We start from the raw sequence: 18,818 nt of genomic DNA on the forward strand, positions 1-18,818 counted from the left end.
AGCAGATGTTTCTCAAACATACAAGTAGCCTTCTGAATAGCTCTCTGTGGAATCTACAGATGTTGGCTATCACATTGCAAACTGCAGAAGCTTTCACAACATACTCTAGAAAGATGATAAACCTTACATGGAAGAAGAGATTTTTTTATTTTAAAATACAAGATATTGACTCACTGGTAAGGCTGTGATTATTAGTCCAATTGCATTCATCCAAGCTGTGATATTCTCTCTTGGCACCAGGGGCTGACTAGAGACAGAGAAAAAAGAAAACTGAAGCTCTGAAATTCACAATTGCAAATTGTGCTTCTGGTGCACCTAAAGACAAGGTATACTTAGGCAAAGAATATTTCTCAAGTTGAGAGAACTACACATATACAGGTATTTAGAAGAGCCAACAGACAGCATAAATGCCATTGCGATGCTGCTTGCAAAACTTTGTTCAGGCATGATTTTGTGTTAGTAGCTTCAAAGGCTGTTATCACACTGTTCTTCCTAACAAATAGGTTTTATTGACTCTTCCATGTGCCCCAAACAGCGCTAACAATAATACATTACTAAGCTGAATGAGGCTGAAAACCAATCATTTCAGTTTGTCATTGCTCCAAGATGACATCTGAATCGCTGCAAGAATACTAGGTCCTTTCTTTCACTTCAGTTCTTTTCACAGTGGCTGAGCAAGAGACAGCTATGGGTCAAACTTAATGCATCATGACAAAAGGCTAGCCTTGGCATACCACTTGTTTCAGAGTACCTCTGATTTTACATTAGCATCAGGAGGATTCAGTCCTGACAATGCTTCCTGTCCCTTTCTTTGTGTTCAAAGATCCTGTGATAGTAACTGATAAAATGTCCTCCTCCCAGCACAGCTGAAAGAACGCCAGACTTTTTCCAGCCTCTCTGGCACTGAACCCACTGGATAAGTTCTTTGCCTGTGCGGGGTCATCCTTCTGCCTTTTAAGGGGATCATGCTGAATCAACTGTTCCTGAAGCACACACAATCCACTACAGCACAGAAATATAACATGACTTTTCTGAGAGATCCCTATAGCTTTGTTTGTCCTTTATCTATAAAACTTCAAGTATTTATAATTAATTAAAAAATTATAAAAACCTAAGAAAATGAGTACCACAGACTACCTTAGCAATCTCTAATTATGTATTATATATTGTAGAAAACAGTTTCAGAGAGCCAACGTACCTCTTCAGCACAACATTCAGTAGCGCATTGCCCACATCCTTCCCCGGAACAGCCAGAGCCATGAGCTCAACACAGGTAACATGGAGGGCATGGGCAGCTGGGTTAGGGAACTCGTTGAATCTCCAGTCACAATTTGGAAATGGACCGGGTGATTTGCCTGCCATAGGTGACAGTGATTAAGGAAAAAAAAGCTGCCCCAACACAGACCAGTGTAAGCAGCACACTGCTTAAAAATATATATATACACCACACATACCAAGTTGAATTGAATTGAAAGGTAAGTTACTGAGAACAAATAAAACAATGGCATTTCATAAAAATAAGACATATGGACAAAAGTATGAATATAAGGCCATGATGCTCAATCACTGAAGGACTGCATGAATACATAGCTATAAACACACTACAAACACAAGGTCACGCAGAGGATAAATTTCCCTGATTAAGAGGTAAAACAAACCAACACCAACCATCTCATTTACCATCTGCTTCCAAGACAAGAATATGAAAATAACAAGAATTTTCTACTCTGCATAATCTGAAAGTATTAATTTGCTTCAGTATATGATCTTCTAGCAGATTTCTAGGGTAACAGTTTATGCAAAATGAGCACCTGCTTAGTCTCTGAAAATATTCTACTTTCCCAACCAAGACTAACTTACTTGAGCTACATATAGAAAAAGATCTCTGAACACACTGTTAACATTTGCATAAAAGAAGGGTTTTGTATAATTTTAGCTTTCTTTAGAGAGACCTAATAAACTTCTTTCAAGTTACACATAAAAGAAAGGCAAGTTCGGGAAGAGGAATAAAGGAAGACACATAACATCCGGAAAATTGGTCAACTTCCATAAAGGTGACCCAGAAAGTTGACCCAGAATATCCAGGGAGATTCCACTAGTGCTGTTCTCTAAAAACATAGATGCATGGGTTCACCAGCTATTTCCATAGAAATTTAAATCAGCTGTAGTCATAACTGTAAAAAACTAATAAAAGGCAGCAATTCAGAAAATGTAGGTTTGCGTTAAAAATATAACTTCCAGTTTTTCCCTTCTAAAAAACAGATTCTCAGCAGTTGCTAACAGCACATATACCAATCTTCAACTAGACACAGCTAGTTATATACTATCTTAAATCTGGCACTGCTTATATGTTATTTTTAGTAATATTGATAACAGCATGAGAAAAAAGTAACCTCATTTTCTACACTTTTTTTAAAATACTCATGCTTAGTATCAAGCTGATTTTATGTGGCAATTAGAATTCAATTCAGAATGCATAAATATGAGTATCTGTATTTATAAGTGATGCATTAAACAGTGAAGTATTTATATAAAGACTGTACTTTGTTTTCACCATATTTTTCAAGATGTTTTTACTAGGGCAGCACAGTCCCTGTGTAGAATAATAATTAAAAAAAAAAAAGTACATTGAAGTAATCTAATACGAATTTAGACTGATATATGCAGCTAAATAAAGACTCCGAGCTTTATTTCATATCAGGATAGACAGAAATTGAACTTTATATTTTGATGAAGTGAAGCTATAAGACATTGGCACAGCTTACTTAATGCAAACTTTAAGAAGGATATTATCTACTAGTCTTCCAATGAGCTTGCAATAGTAAGTGTCATCAGGAAACCATGGATTCTCTTCTCGGGCATTCATAGCACATTTGAGATAAGTGTCACTTAGACACCAGCCTAGTGGGCGATTATCCTTGAGAGAGCCAATTATGGCATGAACAAGTTTTCTCTTGAGGTTTGTGCGCTCTCTGAGATGCCCCTCATAATAGTGAAGAGTGTTGTACAGGTAAGTCACTGGACGGTCTGCCAAGAAGAAAAGGAAAACAACAAAACCCAGAAATAACTTCCTAGCATCACTATTATGTCTATGGTGGCAAACAGGAAATTAAAATCAAAAGCTCTACAAGACTAAGCTGTATGTATTAAAGCTGTACTTTAACGTGTGCAGAATGGTAGAAATCGAGCAAAGAAAGTCACTATTACTAACAGTTCATATATTAATGATAATATTAATATATTTGTAAGTAAACTGTCTAAATCATCTCTTCATATAAAAGGTATTAAATAGGAAGAATCCAGGTATGAAGTCATAGTAAAGAAAGAATATTGTAAATTGTCTGGGCATAACATAGCAATGACATCTATACAAAACCCTATTATAAAAGTGCTGTTAAAAAGGTGTTAAAAAAAATCAGGTTATTTGAATCTTAAACAAGGATAGATGGAGGAATTGCATTGTTAGGACACAGGTCCAAGTAGGTACTACTAGAAGGGAACAAAAGGGAAAGGTGTGAAGTAAACATGAATTAGCAAGAGCTACCTGAATAAAAGCAAGTTCACTGTTAGTAAGCTGAAGTTCACCGAATAGGGATTGTACCTCTCTGTGGAAATGTACACACGGCTTACAGAATAGGGAAGGATTAAAACACTGCTGTGCTAGTAGATGAAAATTATGAACGAAGGAGATGAATGAGAATAGAATGATTGCAACAGGAATAAAACTATATTTAGAGACAACTTACCATGGAATTTGTATAAACCTCCCAGATGATCCAATAAAGTTTCTAGTGATTTGGACACTGGAAGCAATTCCAGAAATCTGTGGATTACAATGTCAAACACTGGCAGAAAGCGCAGGCATACATTTCCAAAATAAATTGGTAGGTACTGGGGTTGGATCTGAACTGGGGGATTGACTTGTTCTGCCAAGCCTTCAAAATACAGCTTTTCAGGATATTTCTGGAGGGAAAGAAATCCAACAAAATCAAAAGTTCCTTCCTTAAAAGCAGTGCATTAAATATTCAGCGTCTACATTGCTTTAAAAAGACACTTCATAACCATCATTATCAGATATGAATGCAGTGAGATGATTTCACTGTAAAGCTTACTGAAGAAAATTCAACTCTGAGTGAAATTATTTACTTATTAGACTAGTAGATAACAACTTCTTCAAAACAAAACAAAGTTTCACCACCACTCTAAATGGGCATGAGAACATTAAGCATCCCAAGGCAAAACTGAAAGCAGTTAGCACTTATGTGCCCCTTGTCAAGTATTTTAAGAGAAAACCTAGGGAAAAATCAGCACTACTGAAAGTTTCTGCATCATATACTGCATCAGAACACTAGACATAGTATGCATGTAATAACTCCCTGGGAAAGAACCAGAGTGTACTCAAATACCAGATGAGTACAGCTGAAGGTTGAGCTTATAGTGTTTTACCTGTGACTGAAATGTCTATATTGCAGATTGGGTCTAGTATCTGTGCAGCCATGTCAGAGCACTTCCCAAGCTAATACAATTTGCTTCCCTGCTACCCTTATGCTTTTAGGCACTGTTAAAAGACACTGTACGGCCAAAGCAGAGTGCTAAAGCAGAGGGCTAATACAGATCAAAGAGCTTCTGGATCAGCTTCTGTATGTGTTTAGCTACATGAGAGTTTGCTTGTATCTATTTAATCTCAGCGTTGATTTATCATTTGACAGAACACTCCATTGGTACATCCTTTTCTAGCCAGCAGACGCCACTATGTTTACAGCAGCATTAAAATCTCAGCAATTCTTTTCCCTAACATAACAGGACATCATGTTCTTGCGACAAAGGATGTGGAAGAAGCTTTAATAATTAGGAGAAAGCATAGGTTTAACTATTGTTATAGTCATAGAACACTAGAAGGAAATACCTTCTCTCTGATGCACAAAAACTGTTCTAAATGAATTTCAGTAAAACCAAGATTTTAAAACGATGGGATTTAGATGAGCAGGAATGAATCTCCAACCAACTCTTCAGCTGCTTCTATCTTTGAATATCACTGCATTATAATTTTAACGCTATTACATAAATATAGTGATTAATTTTTCTTATACTAGTCCAAATAAATTACTTACTAAGTAACTCCAAAAATTGACAGAGCTGTCCTGTCATTTACAGGACAAAACACTCTCTGGCTGATAACTACTCCACAGAAAGTATTACAATAAAAGAATTTTATTAGCTTTGATACCTTGTGATAACTCATATGCTTAGTATGCCAGTCATTCTGCAGCCAGTGCTCCGGAGAATTCTCCTTCACAAAATCACTCACTCTGTTTCTGAAATCGTTAGGCTTGAGTAAGAGTAACTGAATTATGAAGTAACAGACTTGAGCTTCATTTCCTTCATGACTACGCATAGCCTTAAACAAAATGGATCAGAAAACATGGAATTACAGTTGACACTACTGTCTGTTTTATAACCCCTAAACATTGGCTAGCAGATTTGGCTGCACATTAGGTACATCTGCACACAAATTCACACTGAGCACATCGTCTTTCAACTCTATTTTTTCAAGTGAAGACATAGAACAGAGGCAGGTTCAATCACCTCCTGTGAAAAGTACACATCTCATTTTTTATTCCATTGGAAGAAAGCCTTACAAACTCCCCAGTGACAGCATGTTCTCCAAGAATTCTAGCTCTCTTTTAGCTGTCAGTTCTCTTATTGAAAATAACCAAGTGATGATAATGAAGTTAAGATTGCTTCAAACTTCTGGCCACTCTGACATGTTTGGATTTCAGTTTGAAAACCAAACTAAAATTCAAACAACCAGCTTTACATTAAGATGAGATTTTAAAATATAAGTAAAGGATAATTACTAAAGGAAAATTTAATTCTCTCTAGGTGAGTTCTGGTTTATTTTGTAGGATAACCTGGAAAGACAGAGAATGCCATTTCTCTCTAACTTTTCTGATGAAACAGGTTGAATTCTAAGCAAAGAAAGCATACTCTAATGGGTACAATATTTTTCATTTGCTTCTGAATCGTGGCATGCCACATCCCTTCTACCTCTTCAGACTGCAGAAATAATTGCATAGCTCTGAGATCAGAGACCCAAAGCACTAATAACAACATTTAATAACACCAATTCAATGGTTGCCATTAAATAACCAAGAAAAGCTTCCCCTGAGGGTTCAGAGAACTGTAAGACTGAGTTTTACATCGCTTACAGAAGTAATTTATTATTTTACTTGATTATTGGGTTAGCAAATAGTCGCTATTTAAAACCAATGCATTTTTAAAAAGATTGTTCCTATAAAAGTGACTCAGAAAGCAGATTGTGTGAAGAACTGGTGCCTTATCTTCTAAGGCAATACTTACCAAACACAGTATCAACCTATCCAGTGTTACAATGTTGTATTTCCACACCATGTCATTGAGAATCTCAATACACTTATTGAGCTGCTGGCCTCCTGCAGAGGTAGAGAATTCATACACCAAGAAATCTGCAAATGTCCTGACATGTGCCACCAGAGCTCTGGCCCCAATTCTTTCTAACACTCTAGCAGGAAAGAAGAAAAGAAAAAAAAAAACAAGCAATTGTTATGTTCTTAATACATTTTTAACTGGTCTATTTTATAAGAGTTAGTAGGTTTTAATACAATTGTCTTTATTAAATGAACTGAAGAAAACCCCAAAGCAAAGCAAAAAAAGCCTTAGAGCAACGGATTTCCAAAGTCTGGATACGAATCAGAAGAAATGCTTCAAGTTCACCAATTCTTATTTATAGTATTCTGCCTTGAATCCACACCTGCCTTACGCATTTTTAGTTATACAACTTTTAGGACGATCTTCTGCAACTCACCTTTATCTTCCTGCAGTATGCGTTTTAATATAACCATAGCATTAAAATACTGGTATTTCCTCATTGCACAGAAAAGTAACAAATGCTATCATAAATATTAATTGTTTCAACAGATCTAACAAGGACTGAAAAGAAAGAATTTATTTTTCACAGCTAGAGCTGATGCTGTTACTACTGAGAACAAGTAAACAAACTGTAGGACTACTACTTCTACAAAAAATTTTCATCTTAATCCAACATTTGCTTTTTGAAAAAAATATTTGGCCTTTATTCATGTATAAAGGCAAAGTAAACAAATGCTTTATATTTCCTGTTTACTATTTCAGATTGCCTGAAACACTGCCATTACAAGTAAACTGCTTAATTCAAACACCTCACATCCTTGTCTCTTACCAGGAAGAATATGCATTGCAGACCACTATGTGGTGTAACCAATCTTAAACACTGCACAATTATTATGATATGCTTGCTAATACCTCGCTCCACTGCTTTTTTCCATGCTCTGAATTAATAAAGTACAAATCAAGCTGTTAATGCACAAGGCCTATGTCCTCAGAACTGAGAATGCTACTGTAATAACTCTGAAGTAGCACATCTTGGCTACATCTCACCTGTAGCCAATTTGATTAATGTGATCGGTCTCTAACAACATCTTCCATAGGAGACAAAGGAAAAGTGGGGGTGAACCTTGCATAGAAAAGTGTGTGATTATATCATTCTCATTGGTCATAGACTTCCACTTTCGGTATTCTTCTTCCACATTCTTCTTCAAGTTAAAACGGCTTTCCTGAGGTACATTATTCTGCTTGAAGAATACCTGAAATAAAGTAGGCTTTGCTGTGACTGAGAGCCTATAATAAAACATCTGAACAGGCAAACTTTTGCCTGACTTAGCACCTTATGAGCTCCTACTTCCTTGTACAACACAAACCAACTAGGTAGGATTGTTGCTTCACCCTGACACCACAGTGACTGTTTTGTCACTAACAAAGCTACATGACAAATTGCCACAAGAAAAAAGGCTTCAACTTTTTTTTCCTTTTTTTTTTTTTTCTTTAAAATTTTTAAAAGATCTGATTTACCTTCCACCAGAAGTATCAGTTGGCCAAACTTGGCCTTAGAATACTCTAGGAGAAGCTAATGCATTTCTGAAGAAATAGCAATGGTTACAATCATGCTGCGTTCTTTAGAGACTTGAGATTAATGTAGTCTGGTCAGGGGAAGAATCTCACCAACTAGCAAAAGGCAAAGGATCTTGTTAAGTGACTAAATTCTCTGTATTTCCAATTAGAAAATCATCAGTTTGAAACCATTACCTGCAGAGGAGCTGGAAAACAGCTTAGTGTATGTGATGCCCAGTTATGTGGAGTAAAACTCATGATAGTCTGCAATATATCCTTGCACCAAGTTCCCTGAATTGAATCGGAGCCTGTGAAAAAGTCTAGAAAAGGATTGATGATATTAGAATCTCACACAAAAAACCATTTCTTATTGGCATTCCTTTTGCAGTCACATACATCAAGGCTTTGCTAGTTCAACGGGGCTTCCTTTTTGCCCAACTTCTCCCATCCTTTTTCTCTGAATCTTATTTACTCTATAGAACAAGCTGGATATTATTTTTTTATGCTATTAACAATAACAAAATTATTCTTAGGTTTTGAGCTAGAAATAGAGCGATCATTATTTTAAGATTTTCTATTTAATTTCCTGTAATGAAGGTAAGACAAGCTTTTGCTGATAAGTCTAATTAGACTTAAAAAAAAATTCCTGAGGAAGATAATGATGATGAAATTGCCAGATGCCATTTTATATTTCTTTAAAAAGGCTGCTCAGCAGTACCTTTCCCAATTAAGCTGTAGAAATAGAACACAAACCTCATCCCCCCCAAACCTAGTGTTGATTTAACATTAAAGGTTGAGCAAAGGTTAAAAAATAAAGAGAACTAACACAAAGAAGCCCTTTCTCTTTCAAATCACCTCTACCAGTTTTTTTGTAAAATCAGTTGTTCTAACTCTCCAGCGACTCTGCAGACTAGAACCATAAAAAAAGGAAATAGAGAAGACATCTCCCTTGTCAAAACTAACAAAAACCTGACCCATGTCATTGCACATTGTTAAAACAAAACACAATAAAAGCTTCCCCCTCTCTCTTCCCCAAGAAAGCAAACCCAAACCACACACTATTTTTTCTTAAAGGTAAGCTGTAGCGGGGGTGGCTCCCACATGAGCAACATACTTGCTGTGAACATTCCATGTTTTTTTTTTAAATGGCATGTATCCGTAATCAAGCCAAACACTTAAATTTAAAATAATGAAATTGAAAATAAGACAGTAAAAAATAACTAGTCACACTGTACCTCTGCATTAAAATAAACTTTTAAACAATGTCTGATTTCACTACTGCTTTAATAATAGCTTTTTGCCTAAAAACAAGTAGGTAGAAATTAAAATCAGACTTTGTTTCAAAACCAGAAGTGTATGGGATATGTTTTATGACTGGGTCATTTCAAAGATACTCTATTAAACAGTATTTTAGCAAAATGGCTTGACTACAGCTTTCACTTAGATGTTATCTCACAGTACTGCTATTACCTGTCACATGTGTTGCCCTTGCTAGAGTTAAGATCAAAGCCCTGTTGAGTTCTTCTGATTCTGCTGAAAGAACTGTTTTGGGATCACTGAGGAATCGTGTAAACTGTGGTTGGACTTCCGAGCTGCCCAAAGCTGTGATTAACCTTAGAGCAGTACTCTCAACACTGAAAGAAGGAAACAGTCCAGTTAGCAAATAATGCTTGTACTGCAGCTTCTAAGATTCCCAAAATACCTATTTTTCCTCCATTTTCTGCCTCAGATAAACAAAAAATTTTATTTTGAAAGTGATCTTAACCTTTTGGAAAAATTTGCTTTTCCCACTTTTTAATAGAATTGTTATCAACTATTTAAGTACTTTATTTTCAAATAAAACTCTCAAAAGTTGATTTAGTGAAAATTCCAAGTGCAGAGCCCCTGAAAAAGAGCCACAAGTATCTTCAATTTAGAGTCCCCCCGCTTTTGTTATCTTTTGAACATCTTCATCTGAACAAGAACACATAGATAAATAAATATATGCAAAAACAGAATAAAAAGGCATTCATAATACATGGGAAGTTTCAAGGCTAACTATCACCTTAAAGCAGACAGCAGTAAATTGTCCTTATTAAAGAAATTAGGAAGTACTGCTTTTGATTAAAAGCACTTTATTTTCCAGTACTCTAGTTGGAAGCACTTCTCACACCAGGTAGTTTGAAGTAATTTAAAAGGCTTTTTTATAACACTGTGTCTTTGAAATGCCAAAGCCATAGGTTAGTTTACTCCAATCTAGTTGCATGCAGTGCTTATCAAAAGTGACTGATCAACATCCACATTTCACAGATTAAGATGACAAAACAAGATTTAGGTGAATAAAAAGAGCAAGACCTTGAATTTAAGGAGAAACTTGTCTTTACTTGTTCTCTTTATTCTTGATGAAGGATAAGCAACTGAGCAATTTGGACTAAGAAATTACTGTGTAACTGGACTTCCTTAATATGAACTGATAATAATGAGGTTGCTCTGTCACCCTCACATACACCCACAAGAACTATTCTACTCTAAGAGTGAATGGACACTTTTCCCCAACTTTTCTGCAACAAACCCCAGATTCTACATACAAACTGAATCTCATACCCTTCAACTTTGTTAACAGTAAGTTAAACTCAAAGCTCTTCCCTAGAATTATCAACTCTAGAGCTTCTTTAACCAGCTCTTTCATCCTTCTTGTATCTAAATTAGCCATAGTTTATGCTGTTATAAGACATACATCATACGATGGCAGTGACAGTTTTTCTCCACTCAGGTTCACATAAAACCACTATAGCCTTGCGCCAACTCCTTTACAGCTGCAGGATGAATCAGATTATTTCTCTGATCTGACTGAAAATTATCATCACTGAAGAATTAAGTGGAACCAACTTAACTCTTGTAATGGAGTTAAACATCTGCTACAGGAGTAAGCAAGCACAGTCCCACTGGCAGATAAGCCAATCACTGTGACTACAAGTAGCAGGCATTGCCCTTTATCTCCAGTGCAAGAAGCTCAACAGTTTTCCACCACTTCCTGACATGACAGTTCTGGTGCGCGTTCCTGTGTTTTGAGCCATGACACTGCTGCCAAATCTGTGCAAGACGCTGCCTCATGCAACTCTGCAGAGTACTACTACTAATACCTGACTGTATTTTTGAAACATGACCTGCTGAGATACCACAAAAAATTCAGCCACAGAACAAATTCCCATAAGACTGGAAAGTTCTTATGTCCAATTTAAACAGAGTTCTCACGCAGCTTTCAACTTATGATGAAGGAGGAATATGAGATTACAGTTAAATATGGTAACTGTCACTCACCACAGATGAAGCTGGTTCTGATTAGTCTGTGGCACAGCAGCCAAGGAATGAAGATGGCTGAGCAGCTGGACTCTGTAATGAGGCTGGATGTGATGCATCCGATAGCTAAACATTTCTAGCAGAGTGTGCAAAATTCCCCATGCATGAGATTTGAACACTGTTGGCAGGAGCTGACCTTAGGAAAAAGATTTTGTAAAGTAAGTTTTCCAAGTGATTGCACTTCAAAATACAACTACAGAGTACACTGTGGATAGACAATTATATTAGGCTGCAAGTCAGATATTTGATTTGAAAACTGTATTATCTCCAAAGAGTGCATGTACAAGCACTGTCTGAAGATGCTGTGAAAGTGTAGAACTCAATCTCTTGAATGAACATATACAGCAGACATGCAAATTATTTTAACAAGTGCAATTAAGTATCATTTGCATCTAATTAAGTAACTTTGCTTACAATTTTCCGTTAAGCATATTTTTGCACAACGCAGTGTAACTAGGAAGGTCCTGACCATACAAGTGATGGCATAAAGGGAGAGCAGCACACTCATCTGAAATTCAATGCAGCACTAGGATAACCATTACAATTTCCTTTTTATTAAAATAATTTATACATGTATTCAACATGCTGCATCATTAGATTTTCATTTTTACTATGGTCTCTAGTTTCCATTACAAGAAAATGCTGCTGAACAAAAGGAAGCGGGGGGGGGGGGGGGGGGGGGGGGAGAAAAAAAAGGTTTCTTTCTTACTGATAAAGCCTTTGATGCCCAAGGATTCTATTTCCATATAAACCAACAGGCGACTATAGGTTTCCACAAGAGCAGGAGCCAAGGCCACACTAGATTTTGCATGAGCCAACTTAATTACCCTTGTAGCTATGCTATGAATCAGACTGAAGGAAAGACAGAAAGTATTTTTCAATCAAAAACAAGGACTTGAAAGTTACTAAATTTAGTAAGTAAACAAACAGATCTACACATGACATGCACAGACATAGGAAAGATTTCCTGATGATAATTAGTTACACACAGATTTACAGGTTAAAAAAATGCTAGCTGCATACTGTACCTCATTTTGGCATGAACTGTGAGTGAGTCCAAGAGGTTCATTGGCAACGGGGTAATAGACCCTGATGCCATGCAGTTAGTCCCTGGAAGAGGTATCCTCATGTTGCCATTTCCATAAATAGTCTCTACTAGCACACCCATTGGCAAAGTGAAACACTCTGAATTGGTTGAATAAGCATTGCACAACAAGGCAATCTTGTAGTCATTCATTTGTAAGCTTTTATTTCTTAAACTCTGTTGCAAAAACCTGTGTGCCAAAGAGATTAAACATTAAGTAGAAAGACACAAGCCGAATACGCATGCATTCCAGGATTACACCCACAAAAACCCCAGTAAAAAATCCATGGCAAAATAGTAGAAAAAGTGAAATATTTATTAATTGCACCACATCAAAACGACTACACTGTGTTACAATTTTCCTGTATCAGAAAAATACCTCAGGAAAAAATACACTTTAAAAATCACCTTTCTGAAAAAAAACTTAACCCAATGTACTGCTTATGCACGCTTTCCAAACCACAGCATAATAAAACAAAATAGTCAATTTTCTTTCAGATTCTCCATCAGTAAAAAAGATTTATTAATCTTAGATGTAATATATTATTTCTGTTAGCTGCATGATAACAGCATATTTTGACATTGAGCTCTTTCTTAGTTCTGCTTCATTCCTTTGGTAACCCTTATACAGCATCCTATCACACAATACATTCTGAATACAGACTTTGAGCTTCCTACTCTCTTATGTCTAGACAAATCAAAACATAACAACCCCCCCAAAACTCACTCATGGTGAAGTTTAAGAGAATGAGGAATGGGAATCTGTAACTTGGAGTTGTCACTATGGGCCTTCCGATTCAGATGAATCCAAATACAGGTCATTGCAAAAGCATGAGTTGACTGGGGTTTGTTAATATCAGGTACGGGAATACACTAAAGAAAGAACACACGAATGTGACATATTGCATGTATTAACGTACAGAAAACCAACTTAGGCAGCCAGCATTCACGAGGTGAAGTTTTTCTTTTTCTGACTTGCAACGCCAAACGCAACATTTTTAAAGAACAGATTCTACCCTCATCTGTATATGCAATTTTAAATCAAGAGCTGTGGAAAAGACCTGGACCTCAGTAATTATTCTGAAACAAACAAACAAACAAATAATCTAAGACCTCAGCAAATGGAAGTTGATGCTTAGAGTATACAAATTCAAGACACATATAGTTACAAAGCATATACTTTTACTCTCAGCCTCACACTTCTACATTATTCAGAAATCAGTTATGGTATGTGCTTCCATAGTAGGTACTCACTGGTTCACCAACCATTATACTTAAAGATAAATACACTTCCTATGAAAAGGAACAGATAACACACCAAAATTCAAAAGGTTTTGGCTACAGACTCAGGTATATTACTGCCATTGGAAAAGGCACCCTGGCTGTCTTGCCAACATTCACATTTCTTTCCTTTTGGTACAGTTACTACTGGACAAGCACCACCGATAGCAAGCGCAAGGGAGACAGCAGCAATGCATAATCAAGGGGATAGTAAGACACATCCTCTTAAGAGCAACAGCCGTTGATAACATTTAAACTGCTTGTGAAATTGAATCCTCAGAAATGCCCTAGCCTCACAAACACTTTAAACAAGTGTAGCTCAGAGCCCATCACTACAGTTAAAGTAAATAGTCCCATCATTCTTCCCATATTTTGGACTGACAAAAGCAATTGCAAGCTCATGAAACAAATTGTACTGAAGAATTTCTGTGGGCCACATTAACTTAAGAAGGGGAAAAACTGCTACATATCAGTTTGGTACACCACACATTAACATGTCTAGTGGCCCTATAGAAGGCACTATGATAAGAGTAAGCAATGAGGACTTCACGCTGACAAGGCTGTCACGATGGAGGTTTTAAGAACTTTGCGTAACTCCCCCTTCCTCAGGAACCTTCATTCTAGAGGAATGTACAGAGTATGACTAGGATTTGATTTGCTACCACAGAATCAATTTTAAGTAATCATTACTACAAAACAAATTTAAAGTGTCATGTTCCGTTCTTTGCACCTGAAAGCATCTCTCAGTGTATTATTCTGTTACAGCCCAGATGTAACAATAAAATTCCACGTTATTCATTAATAGTATCCTCAGTATTTTAACAAACTCCTCAAAACCTTAGTCAAAAGGAAGACAAGAGTTAACAGAAGTCTTTTTCACCCCTAAAAACACTGCACAAACATGGTTGCTGGAAAAACATAGTGAGGAAATCCTGAAAATTTTCATTTAATTATGAAACATCTCTCTCCAACTATGCAGCACACTGCTGTAACAGTGACTCAAGAGTGATAGTAATATTGACATATGAAGGTCTCAAGCTGAATTAAAAAATAAAACTTTTAATTTCAGAGAGAAGACTTACTTCCTTCTCAGGATACAGGAGGTCGAAAAGCTTCATAACTGGGAGGAAGTCAGCCAGTGCATTCTTCTGGATGCTGCCAGAGATGAACTGGAGTAGCACCCACATCAGATGGTCTCTTCCTTTAATGAGACCACGTCCTGCCAACTGTCAAAAACACTCAGTAACAGACAAATACTGCATGCAGAAGAAAAATCACTGCAAAGATTCCTATAAAAGTAGAAGGGAAGACTAAAACAGTTACAGCAGAGATTACTAGTTTTATAGCAGGACTTAGGCACAAATGTACATCATGCTTTCAGAAAGACGGCAAACAGCTACATTAGTTGTAACACAGAAACAGACTCTAGGAGGCCCACAATAATTAATGGTAAGATTTAAAATGTGTTTAGGTCTTGAGGATCACTGTTTTGAAAAATTAGGAACTCTTAAATACTGTACTTAAATTGTCACCTTGTAGCCCTGTAGCCAAGTACAGGATCGCCATTGCTAGCAGCAGGCCACAGGTTTTATATTAACTCTATCTATAAAGAAAGTCTCTGAACCAGAACAACTTGTGATTGCTTCATCTGGACCCATCTGGATTTGTTTTTTTTATTATTTAACTTATTTATCTGTAAAAGCAATTCTCTAATAACCAGTACTCTACTCTTAATGTCTACTCTTTGCTAGCTTGCTTTAGTTTTAGGTTAGATTTGTGCAATCTGTTGTATAATGCCTATTGTTTCAATGGTTCATTAACAGTAATTAAAGGAATGCAACCCTGGTAAAACTAATTTCAGGGATATCAAAGAGAACAGAGAACTAGAATCCATCACAAGTAAAACACAACATACATAGTAAATTTTGATGTAACATGGAACTGTGGATAAATGAAGATGGAGCAATGCGTAGTGCATGTTAGAAACTGTATCTAAATAGCCACAACCTATAGTGAGGAGAAAGAACACCCCTTTCCTACCATTGACACCATACTTTCTCTTGGCAAAGAGCTCAGGATGTTGCTGACTTACTGGAACCCGTCCTCTCCTTTCTTATGGAGGACTGGCACCATCACCCTTAGAATTCAGAGAGGCATTGAGCACCAGAGAAAAGGGTAAATACTAGAAAGTATACCAGTTTTAATGGAATTATTATTAGGAACTAAATTGGATGCAACAGAACAGTACTTGGATCTTCTGAATTATGCCAGTTTATCTCCTTATTCTAGTTACTAGCACATTTTGCATCCAAATATAATGCAAAATCCTAACTGAATACACTAGAAACAGACCTAGCTCACAGCAATGTAACTTGAGAATTTGACTGACTTCTACAGAGCACAAAAATCAAAAATCTAATTCTCACACAGAAGGTATTTCTTGCAGGGGTGAGTGACCTTTTTTTCTTTTCAACTTGTTTTGGTTTTAAAATCTCTCTTACCGTGTGGGAGCGATACAAACAATTTACCTTTTGATGGAGTGACAGGACCATATGAGGAAAACTTGCAAACTGAAAGAGCACAAAGAAAATGAGCTGGCTGGAGAGATGCTGCCACAGAAGCTGACTGGTTCCACCATCATCAAACTTCTCTTCAGTCTCAGACCGTTCCATGGCATACACCACCAGATCCACCAGCTGGTCCTCCAGCACAGGGCAGCGCTGCTTGTGCTGTAAGGCAGAGATCAGATACAGTATTCCAAAAGCCTTGCCATTAACTTCAGAACTTGTACAGTTGCAGTTACAATACAGTATTTTGACAGAAGGCTGGGAAGCATGAAATGAAGTCTGAACTTAAGTTAAGGATAAGCCAGTGTATTAAAGCTGCACTATGTTACAGGTCACAATGATTTTTACATTTTATCACACATTACATAATTCCCTACTCAGTTCTAAAACACAGATCATCAATGCACAAATAACATCTGGGGGTTTTGTTTATGTTTTTTAATAAATTCACACAGAATGTTATTTCTCTGATCTTGCATTCATGGGAAACACAGTCCATTCTTTTAACGCTCTGGTGAGTGTTCTTTTGTTTGTTTTGGGTTTTTTTGTTGTTTGCTTTTTCTTTCTTCCTTCTTTTCTCCTTTAAGTCCATTTCAAAAGTAGGGATCACCATAAAGAAAAAGATATTTCAATTATACCACCAAACCCAGAGGAAACATCTCAATACACAGTATAGGTCTTTAATGACTATTCTCTTTTTCACTCTCATTTTAGGCTCACCTACAACTAGCAACAGAACTAACATCTGGTTAATACCTGTATAAATAGGTGCTGTTCTACTGACACAGCACCACCTAGTACAAGACAAGACCAAAGAGAGTTGAAAATTAATCTAATAGAAGTGGTATATTTTACATACTGTGAATAGAACAGAAATTCCATATTATAGTGATGAGCTCTTTAGATGTTAGATTTAGAATGCCACAGTCTCCACAGTGAGCTATGCAAACACAAAAATAATTTAAAATACACACCTTCCCTGATGACTTTTAATGATCAAGTAAGGAATGCATTATATATTCAAGATACGTATGTTAGTACAGATGTATGTAAAGCAGGCCCGATACCAGCGATTGGGAACTCGGACTATAAATCTTCAGTTTAAGACCATCAAGTATAATGTCACATATCACAAGTTCTTCAGTGCAATAATCTTTTATTACCCTGCACTTGTATAGTTAGACTCACACAAAGTACTATTACTAAGAACAAAAAGCTGTGTGGCACGTAACTTATTTCAGACAGTGCTAGCACTTCGGAAATAATCTAACCTCTGTTTCATTACAATCTCTATGCAAGAATGGTAACTTTTTTTTCTTTTCTTTTTTTTTTTTTTACACCAGGTGCCTGTAACATAATGCAGCCTTAAAGAAAACTTTATTACTTTAATGGCACAAAAGAAAAGGAACTGAGCTGCTCAAACACTAATCATGAAAATGCAGCATCCCTTTCTAGAGGCAAAAAGGTATACATAAAAAAGTTTTAAAAGATCACCCAAATACTCATAAAACATTTTAGGGATGCCTTAGATGAGTTCTTTGACTTACTAGCCAGGCAGCCTAAAAAAACCCTTTTAAGTAATAAAGAAAGAAATATAAAAGGAAAGAGAGATGCTGAAAGGAGATGCTTGCTCTACCTTCATCGATGGTAGTCTTTTGCCATGAAAAAAAGAGATTCTCTTCAATTAAAAATAAAATGCAAGAATAGGAAAAGTTGACAAAATATAGTGAACAGCATCCCCTGTTACATGCTCTTCGCCAGCTCAAAACTGCAGAAAGCTACAATTCCAGCTGTGCTTTCCTGAAGCATGCTTAACACAATCCTCTAACTAAAACAGAAAGCATCGATTACAGTTTCACCTTCTCTTCCAGTACGCAATGCCATTATCACGGATCAACCACATTACAGGTTTACAGAGAGCAGTATTAACACCACCAGTTGAGAATACTTTGGGTTTTTTGTGGTTCGTTTTTTTTTTTTTCCCCCTCCCAAAGCAACTAATTATGAAGCAGAGCAGGGTGCAACAGACAACACTACAGACTAATTTATAATCCAGCATGCAAAACTACTATGTACAGGGCTTGAAATTTAATAGTTTGCTAAGCACTGGGTTAATGTCCAAAAGCCTAATCACGTTAGGCTATATTAATTTAGAATAAAGTTATTCAAAGAATACAACAAGAAAATATTACTGTTAAAAAGAAAGCCAGAATTTCCAGTAGGAATTTTCACTATTCTGAATAATTCTAAGATTGGGAAAAGTTTAGGAGCCAGGATATTAAAAAAATAAATTCACTCTTTTATTCTGAAAATCACGCTTTTATTGCTTTAAGAAAGTTTTCAGTAAGAAATATAGCAGTACTTCACATTCAATCTTCATTAATTTAATTTTCTGGCATTTTTTTCTGTATTTTCAGTGAACATACATTTTTGCACAGATTTGGTATCTATAGTTTTGGAGCACTCAGAACTAAAATACTATGCTGCATAAGAATTTGCAGGATTGGGGCCTTGTTTTATTAATTGCTCATAACTGAAAGAACATCTCAGTATATACTGAGATGAATAAAAATATAGGTGAG

At 36.4% G+C, this 18,818-nt stretch overlaps 1 protein-coding gene across 5 annotated transcripts in view; it reads right to left on the bottom strand.

Moving 5' to 3' along the window:
- Nucleotides 1-18,818, bottom strand: part of MED23 (mediator complex subunit 23) — a 40,212-nt gene that overhangs the window by 6,153 nt on the left and 15,241 nt on the right. For 4 of the 5 annotated variants that reach the window (XM_049801432.1, XM_049801431.1, XM_049801433.1 and 1 more), the window contains 15 exons: nucleotides 16,198-16,398; nucleotides 14,752-14,895; nucleotides 13,116-13,261; nucleotides 12,333-12,578; nucleotides 12,014-12,156; nucleotides 11,266-11,440; nucleotides 9,436-9,599; nucleotides 8,161-8,285; nucleotides 7,456-7,661; nucleotides 6,361-6,541; nucleotides 5,228-5,398; nucleotides 3,747-3,963; nucleotides 2,791-3,027; nucleotides 1,199-1,364; nucleotides 175-247 (listed from right to left, as the gene is read on the bottom strand). In XM_049801432.1, coding sequence (XP_049657389.1) covers nucleotides 175-247; nucleotides 1,199-1,364; nucleotides 2,791-3,027; nucleotides 3,747-3,963; nucleotides 5,228-5,398; nucleotides 6,361-6,541; nucleotides 7,456-7,661; nucleotides 8,161-8,285; nucleotides 9,436-9,599; nucleotides 11,266-11,440; nucleotides 12,014-12,156; nucleotides 12,333-12,578; nucleotides 13,116-13,261; nucleotides 14,752-14,895; nucleotides 16,198-16,398 — 2,595 coding nt within the window. Of the gene's footprint in view, nucleotides 1-174; nucleotides 248-312; nucleotides 1,003-1,198; nucleotides 1,365-2,790; nucleotides 3,028-3,746; nucleotides 3,964-5,227; nucleotides 5,399-6,360; nucleotides 6,542-7,455; nucleotides 7,662-8,160; nucleotides 8,286-9,435; nucleotides 9,600-11,265; nucleotides 11,441-12,013; nucleotides 12,157-12,332; nucleotides 12,579-13,115; nucleotides 13,262-14,751; nucleotides 14,896-16,197; nucleotides 16,399-18,818 lie in introns of those variants that run through there. The other variant, XM_049801435.1, reaches the window with a different exon arrangement.

This window comes from Accipiter gentilis, chromosome 5 (assembly GCF_929443795.1).
Source record: "Accipiter gentilis chromosome 5, bAccGen1.1, whole genome shotgun sequence".
Taxonomy (NCBI): Eukaryota; Metazoa; Chordata; class Aves; order Accipitriformes; family Accipitridae; genus Astur; species Astur gentilis.